Raw genomic sequence first — 12101 nt, forward strand, 5'->3', positions numbered from 1 at the left:
CTTTGTGAATAGTACTTCTTTTCTGCGGGTCATACCCATTTTTGGTGCAATATTGCTTTGTATGTGATTTAGTTGTTCATGGAAAATGATGCCCAGTTGTTCCCAGCTGTGACCATTAACTCAGTTGCATTCCCAAATGCCCGAACATGAATGAAAACATGTGTTTATTGGTTTCCAATTCCTGAACTGTACAATTTGTGACAGTTTTCTTTCATGTTTATGGAATGTACCCATATGAGTGGCTTTGTAAATAGCAAAGTAAACTTTTGGGGAGGTTGCTCTTTTGTTCTGCATTTGTACCCAGAACCCAGCACAATGGAATTCAAATCTGTGATGAAGGCTTTTATGTGCCGTGGTTTTGAAAATAGCAATATCACTAACGATAGAAAGAAGCCACAGAGAGAAAATCTTCTACAGTTTGCACTCAGGCTTGAATTCCTGAAGCCGCCTCCTTGTGTCATTTTTCCCAGTTCTACACCTGTCTAAATATAACGGAACCAATTACTTATACAATGCCAAGTAAACAGAATTTGTTCCATTTCATGAATGAAACTCAAAGAACAAAACAAATTTTTATAAGATGAAAATCTTCAACAGTAAGACATTGAACTATTTTTTTTGATGAATTCTCTATTTATTGTTAAACATTTTTGATTTCTCTTGTCCCATGCCTAATCTTGACTGATTCTGTCCTCAGCCTAACAAATATCAAGATCACCAGTTGGTATATCCGGCTCAACATGTTAAAGCAATCACAATGTTCTGATATATTTTCTGTATTTTTGGAAGCAGTTCTTTATTTTGTCTTATTTTCCATATTACTATATTGCAGCTATATTCCACTGCCAGAAGATGAAAGTGGCATTTCTATCACCCTGTAGGCATAGCATGAAAAAAAGATATTTAAAACAAAGACCTGTTAGTTGGGATCTTTTGGTATTTTTCCAAAAAGGATTCTTTGCTTTGCTCTGGGACCACTCATACCCCAGTTGTGGAGTACTTAAAGTAATAATTCATAAATTGTGGTTCATAGGAGGCTTAATTATTGTGTGCAAAATGCTTTGATGTTTTTGGATGAAAAGAGCTAAATACATGTGAATTACTATTTAAGTATTTGCTTTCTAGAGGAGGCAGAAAACACAGTTCCCCAGATCCAAACGTCTGCTGCCAGGTTTCCTCCATGGCACGTTCCCACATTGGTCTCCTTTTGGGAGCTGGGAAGTAAAGCCCGTGAATAGTCTCTATATCTTTGGGCCTGACGAACCCTGCACATCTTCCAACTTCTTTTAACCTTTCTCTCCTAATTAAGAAAATGTGTGATTAATGCAGAACAAATAGACGCAGAAGAGCGATTCGGAATAAAGCCTGTACCCCAAGGCTGCAGAAGAAGGCAGAGCCGCAGAAGCGGTTGGCTTTCTTCGCTCTCGCAAGATCTATTTCTTTTCCTATTCACTTTTAGGAGCAATTCACAGTGTTAGTTCTGATTATTTAGACCTGAGATGAACTTCTGAACGGTTCAGGTGCAGCTCACAGGTGGAAGTTAAGTTGCACGGTTGTCCTCCCAGCTCTGCCAGGTGGAGGTTTGTGTGATGGCTATGGGGATGTTCTGGTGCGCCTCTCAAAGGTCAGAAAATTTGGCCTTTGCTGCTTTTACATATTCCCCTTCCAGCGTGTGATGAACAACCTTTCAGATCAGTATAAAGGATTTTTTGAGTGGGCTGTATCTTCCAGTTTCTGGGAATTAGAGGCAAGAAATTTTCCAACAGAGGATTTTGATGATGGAATTTTCTTATTATGTGGACTCACCAGAGAACAGTTTTGTTGAGCTTCAGGATAAAATTGTTTTAAATATTCCTGCTTATTGGGTGGGGAAAAATACCGAGGCAATGAATAAGGCCATCTTTGGAAGTATTTTAATACACTGACTTGTGTATATCCCTGCTCTCTGCTGGTTAAGATCAAAATTGCATTTAAATAAGAACATCTGAAACCTCTCGTACTATAACTGTGAAGTTTAGAGCAACTGTGGTTTCTGCCTTATTAATTCTTGATATTGACTTCAGATTTATTTAAATCCTGGTGATTTTGTATTATTTATAAGTTGTAACATGCTTTTATGATGGATTGAATAAACACATTTTAAGAATCATTTTCTATCTCTCTGTCTCTCTATTGCTTTTCCCAGATTCAGTGCTGTTGTCTTATAGGGTTTTTCAAAAGTCATACTTGTACTTATGACATGTTATGCATATTTTTCGTGCTGAAAACATGGCAGTTTTTCTCTTGACAGTAAAATATTCCTTTTCTATTATGATAGTCTGCTTTTCCTCTTACAATAATTCTAATCTGTTGTGCAGATTTTATACAAACATACATACATACACAAACATGTGCCCACACGCACTTCGAATGTCAGCAGCTCCCATACAGGCACAAATGATGTTCCTGGGCATTTGTTAATTTGAATGAACATGAGGCTTCTGCTTCTATGGAAAAAGAAGCAAACCCAACAGTTTCTCTGGGAATTCATGCAGTGTGAACAGAACACGTCTTGGCAAAATGGTGAGCCAAGAAATTCCTCTTTAGTTGCTCTGTTAGGCAAACTGCATTTTAAATTTCTTGCCGAGGGCTTTGTTTGACTTGCCCCAGGCAAGCTGTTCAACATATTTATCAACCCTGTTGTAGCATTAGAGCCAACGCTTATCTAGGAAGATCATCCGCTTAATGCCATCTGTCATCAGGAGTTTTATTTCTTTCAGCTGAGCTTGTTCTCCATTTCAGGGTTGGGGTTTTTTTTATATTCCTCCCAACCATTTCTTAGTTGATTGTTTTCCAGTGATCTCAAATATTCTGTGATTGCTCAAATATTCTGTGGTTGCTGCATGATAAACCCCTAAAGACATCAATAATACAATTTTATTTTAAATCCTGATCCTATATACATCCAGTTGGCTCACCAGAGCCTACATATTACAGTGTTATATAAAAGATGATATTGCATTTCAATCTGAATCTGGAATTCTTTCCAGATTCTCAGCAGGAATTTGAAAAAATTCAGAACAAAGACTCTGGGGTAATTCATGCTGAATTTTTATCTTGGTGCCTATGAGGACATGTCTTTGATCATTTTAGATTTTCAGGCCCTTATTAACTGTTGTGTAAGTGCACAGGCAGTATGAAAGTGTTCAACAAAGCTGTATTCACTCACTTTACATGTGATTGTGAAATCCAGTTCTACTTTTGGATTTGTACCCACAATCACAGTGAAGCTAAAGGGACTGGCATATTTCCCTGTAGAGAACAAAATTTAGCTTTCTGGAAGTCTATTGTTATTGAGTTACATAAAGTCAAGAAACATTATTGTAACCAGGCGTACAGCCACTGTGTGTAGACTAGATACAGGCTGGATGTTCTCCTGGGTTGCCAGGACGTCCTGATCTCCTGGTTGTCCGAACTGGGAGATCTGCTGGCTCCCATCACAGCTTCCTTGTTGTCTGCTTGCCCGTCTTCTCACTGGGGGAGGGAACACGATGATGCCTACCAGTCTCATCCTGACCTTTCATGGTGAAGCCAAGGTACCCGCTTCAACCTCTGAAGTACTAAAAATTAATGGTCCCCACAGTTTCAGAGCACACAGCATAAATATCTCTTTGGCTCAGTACTTAGAAATATCAGTACTTGGACTGACTTCAATCAATCAGCTGTACCAACTGCTCTACACAATTTTTTAAAGAGAAAAACGCCAATCAATCACAGTTAGTATTTGGCGGAAATGTAAGAAATGAACATTATTGTATAGGTATATAACTTGCTGAGGTTCAATTTATTCCTTCCAATTGGGGAAAAAATTCATTTCAGTTCAAAGCAGCTGAGCATTTCCTTCTCCAGATTTTGTAGAGGAAACTAAATCAATCGTATTCAAAATTTGGGCCAAGTCCTGTACTGGCCAAGAGAAGCGGGGATGCTGGCAGCTGTGTCTTCAGCTCCCGGAGAGATGCTGGCTAGAGCAAGATGCATTGAGGTAGGCCGGTGGGACGTACTGTTGGCTGTCCTTTACTGCTTCAATGTATAGGAGCAGCCTGTGCCCCCAGCTACTTTTGGCTGGGTACTGTAGCATTTGAGCAGCTGGCAGAATCATTGCTTCTAGGGTTTCAGAACATACGCTGGCACAAGAGCTGGTCTCCTCTGTCTAGTGTGCTCCTGAGCTTTGGATAGATCCTGTCCCGCTACTTACTCTGATCTGGGGTGAGGGAAGGGGCTTCCAGGGCATGTCGCTCTTTGTTCTGTCAGCATACCAGCACGTTTTATTTTTCTGAATATATATTTAAAACTGACATTTTCCCCTACTTAGTAGAATCATACATTCTAAAATCCTGTTAACAGAAGGAGGAGCAGGATCCATATCCTTTGCGGTTCATCTTCTGCGGTGAGGCATTGCTATCAACCTGGCATTGAAACAGCTTCTTAATCTGCTGCATGGAAAAGTGCCTTGAAGTGTGGGTGTAGGGATTGCAGGCGGTGGGCCAGAAAAGACTTGGCATGCCAATGAAATAATGCAGTCATTCTTCAGAATGTGACAAAAAGAGTCTTCTGGATGTCCTGTTGGGCTGCTGGGAGGGCAGGGGAGAGAGAATGCTTGTAAATAAAGCTGGCAGGAGCGAAAGGTCGGTGGGTAGTCAGGCAGAAGTCAGGTTGCACCTGATGCCCGGCAGAGAAGGATATACCACAAAGGTAGAGGACAAAGGAATTAAAAAAAAAAAAAGCTCTGCAAATGAAAATACCGTATACATGTACATGTTTTAGAGAAAATATGAAAATTAGCCAGTATATAAAACCGATACACCTGCCGCGAGTTTCTGTGAATGGAAAGCTGAGAGACCCTGAAGCATCAGCCTCCTTTAGCAACTATTGAGCTTAGAACTTAACAGACTTTAATTAGTACAGAATGGGTGCATCTTGTGAGGTTTTAGTTTGGATCAGGAATGCCCTTCTGATGCAAATTTACTGCTTGTGCCAATTTACATAATGGAATCATAAATAGGAATTTACATCAGGGAACCTGCATGGAAACCGAGTATTATTCAAAGATGCGATAGGAACAGATGTTGGAGAAGAAGGAAGATGAGTAAAGGTTACCTTTGCAGGATCATGCAGTTGCTTGTAGGAGTGAAGAACGTTGCATAATTTTTAAAAAAGTTTTCCAATCTGGTTTTTGGTTCTGTGTGATGGCTATTGCATGCAGTACACAAAATAAAGAATCTAACAATATTACAAGCTACGAACATTATTATGAGCACAGATAACTAATATTGCTTTGGATTTATCTAGCTTATGCTGCAGCATAGACTTCTACAACTGGGGTAGTCATGCTAGACTCCTTTTATAGTTGTGGAAGAGAAATAGGTAACTTTCAGACACAGATCACTGTATTTCAGGGGATTTGATTCAACTACAGATTCAGAGATTTTCAGAGTTTTATAATGTCTGGATATGGGATATGGGCTTGTTTCTCTTGCCCTAAAATACGCAGTTACATTTGTGAGGTCCAGGAGCATTTTGCCTGGCCTCAGGATGCCTTTCAAGAAGGGCGCGTGTCTCTCCTGAGTCCTGTGTCATTTCTGTCAGCCTTGGTAGATAGATGTCTTGGATATCCTGAGGCATCTCAAATGACCCTGGATGTCTCCGTGTAGGCGAATAAATTAATCCCAGAATGCATGAGCTCCTGTTGCAGTCAATGGAGACCTGGTCAATATGGTTAATGTAGTCTGTAAAGCTATTCCTGGGATTCAGTTCTGCTCTGTGAATATTTCAAAATTATTGTAGATTATCTTTAACAATGGGATGCTTATCTCTCTTATCAGAGTAACACTTGGCTTTCATTATTTTAGAAAAAGATTTCAGCTTATGCTAACTATTTTTTACAAATATGCAAATGATCTGGGTTGCCTATGGAAACACATATTCCTTGGCTGAGCGTAAGACTGTGTACAAAAAGAGTTGTTCAGAAGATATATATATGTGTATAGATATACAAAGAAAATACTTTGAGAAAATGAATGTGCATGCTAGAAAGAAATAGGGGTACTAGCATTTATTCCCAAATTGTGTGATTAATATTATTTATAAGGATGAATGAACCTTTAAAGATTGCCATTTGAATCTGTTTGGTTTTGAAGTTCAAAAGAAAAAAAAATCTTTAAATGCCTTTTGAAATTCCAATTAAAGAGTCAGTCAAAACCCATCACTAAAAGAATAGTTTTTGTTTTACAAATTAGCAGTTAAAAAGTGACAAATACCTTCAATGCTTAAACATTCTTCTGCAATGCCCATTATGTTTAAATAATACTTTTTCTGGGAACAGGAGTATGTTCCCCAGCATTTCCTTTTTTTTTTTTTCCTTTCTCTTAGGAATGCCTCTGGAAGCTCTCTATCGAACTCTAAAGCTGCACTCATTTCACCAACTGCAATTTGATTATGCAAATTATTTCATGAGTAGTTTAAAATCACATTCATGTTTTCTAGTTTCAAATTATAATACGGGTGGCTTATTTTGCCTTTATGTTTCTATTCCTACTGTTTTTTATTGTTTTTTTCCTCTGAGTTTTATTTAGTTATTTAATTATTTTAATTATTTCTTTCTTCAGCTGTTTTACTAGAGTAGTAATAATTAGGGAAAGTAAACTTTTTTGTGCAACAAAACCATGTGAAGTCTTGAACTGAGATTATTTCCCTATTTTAGTAATCGTTGCTCATGTTAAACATGGCTTAAGGCAGCCAGTGCTCTGAAGAATAGGCATTCCATGAGCTGATGTGTCTTAACTCCAGAATATTATGTGGGGTTTTATTGTTAATATTTCTCTCCTTGTGACAGTTTCTCTGTAGAACCTGGCACCACTTTAGCAGAATAACAAACATCAACCGCTGAATGTATTAATACTGTGGAAAGCAATTTAGTATTGTATTGTTGTAAATTATGTCCCTTTACTAGCAGGTTGTTTTATTATGACAAAGATTTCAATTTTATCTGTTCTCGTGGATGTGAGGATTTATTTGTGCAAGGTGCCAGAGCACTTGAGAAATGATGAGAATAGTTCAAGAGAATAAAATGTCTGCCTCTCAAAGGAAGGAGGGCAGAATGAATTCAGACATGAACTGGTTACAGAGAATAAACAGTGAAAGAAACCATGATGGGGATTTAGGTCACTAGGTCGAATCAACAGGTCAAAGAGGGCTATCAATGAGAGAATCCTAAATAATAGTTATTATTGACGAAGAAGAGTCAGTGACCACTACTCTGATGATCAGTAATTTCAAGCAGTGCAGTTAGGGATTTATTGAGCATTAAAATTCTTGAAATAAATAAGAAAGGAATGAGCATTTCTACTTTGTAGTTGAAGTTGGGCCTATATCTGAACTCAAACCTTATTTGGGTTGTCTCTTTAATTTTGGGCTATTCCTTTGCGCTCAGGTGTGGGCCTAGAAATATGTTGTGGGGGAAATTTTGGGTCTGTACTATTCCTTGGCATAGATGAAATAGCTCATTCACCACATCTCAGCATGCTTGTCCAACCAATGTTAGTTTGATAAATTGGCTAGAGAGTCCTTCCTGTGAGGCTCTCAGCGTCACCTGCTGCAAAAGCAGCTGGGATTTTAGGCAGCTGTAGCTCAAACTTCCCTTGTAATATTAAGGATGCACAGCACTGAGGTGTTAGTTTTGGGCTGAAGTTTATTTTCAATGCCTCGGATATGGGTATAGACGTAGGTTCTAGCAAACAATCCACAAAACCAATTAAAAGCAGCCTTGGAAGCAGTCTAATGTGGCCTAAGTAGGCCCACTTCTGTGTGGGTTCAGATGTCCTCTTCTGTTCTCTGCCTAAATCCAACTACCAGTAGAAAACTACTGAAAGGAGCCTGGTTTTTTAGGAAAACATGTTGGGTGAACACTGTCATGGGAAGTAGAGAAGAACCTAATGAATTTCTGAGATCAGCAAGTTTAGACAGTCCTAAAAAATAAGCAGAGTAGCTGGGCAGTGTGTGTAGTTACATATCTAAATTTAAGACAGATGAGATTTAAGTGGATCCTGCCTCCTTCCTCTTTTGGAGTTGCATATTTAAATACAAAATTTTCTTTTGTTGACAGAGCAAATTATGATTATCAGAAGGAACAAAGTCTGTTAGAGCAGACTGGATGGCCATGGAAAACCTGTGTTCCTAACTTTTCACTATCTTGCAATGGAATGGAAATACCTTTTTTTGGAACCTGTGATAGACTTGATATACAATAGGCCTTTCAAATAATTAAACAATTGTCCTAGTCGTGATTTTTAAAAACAAAATTTTCTCTTCTGTGTTGACATCAACAAAATGATATGCACTTTTCAAATAGATTCTTCATCACAGTGTAATTCTGTAATGCCTCCAAAATATCCTCATGGATAAAGCAGTATGAAGACATAGTCAAGATTTAGCTACATCTTTAAGGCTGGGGATGAAGAGTAAAGAACTGCAGGCAGGAATGATGAAGCTCAAGGGTTTTATTTTAACAGAAATTTGCCCTCCCACCTCAAGCTGTGTAAGCTTGTTTTTGCTTCTGAACTTTATTACTGTATGCCCACCCAGTGTGAAAGAATCAAGAATTTGCATATCCTCCATGTTACAATAATGTTAATGAGTATTGCCTACATGCTTCACATCACTCAAATGCACTGAGACAGGAATTTTGGCAGGATGCATGTGGTATTTTTGCAAGTAACATACCAGTGTTCACATGCAGTTTTACATGCATGTACTGCATCACCAGCAGTGTGACCAGCAGATCAAGGGAGGGGATTCTGCCCCTCTACTCTGCTGTCATGAGACCCCCCTGCAGTGCTGCGTCCAGCTCGGGGGTCCCCAGCACAAGAAGGACATGGAGCTGTTGGAGTGAGGCCAGACGATGCCACAAAGATGCTGCAAGGGCTGGAGCACCTCTGCTATGGAGACAGGCTGAGAGAGTTGGGCCTGTTCAGCCTGGAGAAGAGAAGGCTGCAGGGAGACTTTAGAGCCCCTTCCAGTCCCTAGAGGGGCTCCAGGAAAGCTGGAGAGGGACTGGTGCCAAGGGCAGGGAGTGACAGGCCAAGGGGAATGGCCTGAAGCTGCAGGAGGGGAGATGGAGATGGGATGGGAGGCAGAAATCCTTCCCTGTGAGGGTGCTGAGGCCCTGGCCCAGGGTGCCCAGAGAAGCTGTGGCTGCCCCTGGCTCCCTGGCAGTGTTCAAGGCCAGGTTGGATGGGGCTTTGGGCAACCTGGGCTAGTGGAGGGTGTCCCTGCCCATGGCAGGGGGTTGGAACTGGATGATCTTTGAGGTCCCTTCCAACTCAAATCATTCTGTGATTCTATGTGCTTATGAGAAACATGGGTGAAAATACACTTCTAAGCAATTATTTGGTTAAAGATTCAAAGGTTGTGTCAAAACTATATGTTGAAAGGGCGTCCTCACAATGGACGAAGGAGCACTTCTTGACTCCTTGCTGTAGGCTCCCTCTCATCTGCTCCCTGACTGTTGGGATGAGCCACGGGCATACACTGTCCCCCTTATACATGCTCTGACTTCTTTGAGGAGGAAACCTGAGCATCAGGGATTGCTGATATTCTCTCGTTATGCTCTTGTTTTGGACAACGATGGGATCACAGCTGCAGTTCGTACCATGCAACTTAGGCAGGGTGATGTGTAAAAAATATCTCACCCTATATCAATTGACTAGACCTAGGGCCATAATTACTGGAGAACTTCCCCGACTTATCTGAGATAAAATAGTGACATCAGGTACACTCTAGTTTAAATCACCATTAGGTCAGTGATATGCGAGTGACTGAAAAATTTCTCTCAAATGAGAATTCTAGATTATTCTTTCTGCAAAACTGGAGGGAATTTCAAGAGAGGTCCTTACAGCAGTTTGCCACCAGCCTAATTTAGCTGAGGAACCCAAGTCTAATAGCCATAGCTATTTCTGTAGTCAGGGGAGAATGACTGTAATTTGATCAGCAATTTATATCTTCTGTGGGCTGAATTGTCCTCAGGAGATGCCTGCCTCTTTCCATGGTCTCCAGGAGGAGTCTAGGCTCCTAATTTATGCAGCTTGCTTGAGCGCCTGAATTAGAAGGAGAAATTTTGGTCATTACTTCTGTGGTTTTGGTGCATTACAGAGACAGGAGTTGGTCAAAATAAGTTACTTTAATTTGAAGCTAATCTCTGAAGTTTCAAAGAAAGAACATGCCTTTGTGAGCCAGAAGAGACTGCTTTGTTCTTCTAGTTGTACTTTGAAGCAATGTTTCTGTAATTTTTTAACCCATCATATCTGCAGTGTTATCCATAGAAAACCCATCATGGATCATTGATTTCAAGTGTAATTAATATTTAGCTTATTTGTACTGCTTTTTATTTCAAATGTTTTTGTAAGGGAATAATAAAAGGAAGTGTGTTATCACTGAAGGAGAAAATACATTGCCCGTGATCAGGGATAAGCTAAACAATACCAGAGTGTACATGACGTTTCAGTTTTGGTAGTCTTCCAGATTGTAGCTAACATGTCTTAACTATTTAAGCCATCAGAAAATTGTGAATGTTATTCTTGTTTGTTCCTTCCTTCTGGGTTTCATACAATGTGCTTGATTCCTATTACCAGGAGAGTTTTGCTAATTTACACCTGTTGACAGTCTGCTGTCCTTTGATAATTGGCCACGTGGGTGAATGACTCCCAAAATTTTGTCTGAACATCAAATATCTGCATGCATAAATTGTTAAACCAAAGCATTTTTCCTCCTGTATAGCATATAATTTAATCCATTATTACTGCCACCTTTAAAGACTGCCTATGCCTGAAAGCAGAAAATTAAATAACTGTTTGCCATTAATAAAAATTGTTGTGTTTTGACAGCTTGCTAATCAACTAAAGTGAAAATGGTGCTGTGCAAATAGTGCAGTTGCCTTTCAAGTAACTTTTTTTTTAGGTGCACAAGAATTCTCCTTCTTTGGGCCTTTGAACCCTTATAGGACTTGTCCTCTGTGATATATTAATATTCAGAAGCATAAATAAAGCTTTATTTGAGTTGTGCTCTGATGCAGAATGGATTTCTCTGTATAGTTACTCTATACATAATCTTGGGAAACCTTTGACCCTCACATGCTGGCTATAGATGTTACTTCCACTATGGACTGTATGAATTAATGTGCGTTGAGCAGATTTTGACATAATGATATGCACTTTATGCAATATTCAGGTATGGGCTGTTTCTGGGGAGCTGAGAGGAAGTTTTGGAGACAGAAGGGAGTCTACTCCACTCAAGTGGGTTATGCTGGAGGGTATACTCCAAATCCTACCTACAAAGAAGTCTGTTCAGGTAAGTCTTCCTCTTTGGTTTTTAAGGATTGTGAGTAGAATCCTGTCAGATTATGGGTGACAACGAAGGGTAAAATGGGTGACTGCAGCAACTAAAGAAATTGGCTATCTAGTCAACCCTGGTACCAGCCTTGCATCCTACACTGTAATGGAATCTATGGTATGTCCATCCCATTGTCATCTCCTAATAATTAATGAGTTAATATATGTAGAAATATTCTGAGGAAAAAGAAAAAATAATTTCTTCAGGAAATGAATTCTCTTTCAAATTATGCAAATGTCTTCCTTAGAAAAAGCATGAGTTTTTGTTTTACTTTTGTCTGTATCTGAGCATGAACAAAACTCAGAAAGCACACATTCTGCCTTTTTCTTTGCATATAACCAGGAGGTTATATGGAAAAGTCTAAATTTCTCATTTGCGTTAAATTTTTATACAGTTCAGTGCACAGCATCCTATCATTTCCATGCCAAACCCTTGCATTTATTTTTCATTGCACTCTTATACTAATCCTTCTACAGTACTAATAGCCCAATACAGTTTCTTTCTGCAATCTAAAACATAGAACCACTGGCAGCCAACTGGCTAATGTTGCTGTTAAAGAAAATTTGTGCTTTCCTATACTCGCTGGTGGAGAACAGCTTGGAGGTTTTCTTTTGGTTTATTTTCTTGTTAACACTTTTTATGCCAAATGCTGAAGTTGATATACTGTTCTGACTGACAAT

General features: G+C 39.3%; 1 protein-coding gene across 2 annotated transcripts in view; it reads left to right on the forward strand.

Annotated features, from left to right (window-relative positions):
• Positions 1–12101, forward strand: part of MSRA (methionine sulfoxide reductase A) — a 292761-nt gene that overhangs the window by 130424 nt on the left and 150236 nt on the right. Inside the window, exon 3 of one of the 2 annotated variants that reach the window (XM_075750377.1) lies at positions 11260–11379. The exons of the other annotated variant lie outside the window; for it this stretch is intronic. Coding sequence (XP_075606492.1) covers positions 11260–11379 — 120 coding nt within the window. The remainder of the gene's footprint in view (positions 1–11259; positions 11380–12101) is intronic. 2 annotated transcript variants of the gene reach the window in all.

Source organism: Balearica regulorum, chromosome 3, assembly GCF_011004875.1.
Source record: "Balearica regulorum gibbericeps isolate bBalReg1 chromosome 3, bBalReg1.pri, whole genome shotgun sequence".
In the NCBI taxonomy this organism is placed as follows: domain Eukaryota; kingdom Metazoa; phylum Chordata; class Aves; order Gruiformes; family Gruidae; genus Balearica; species Balearica regulorum.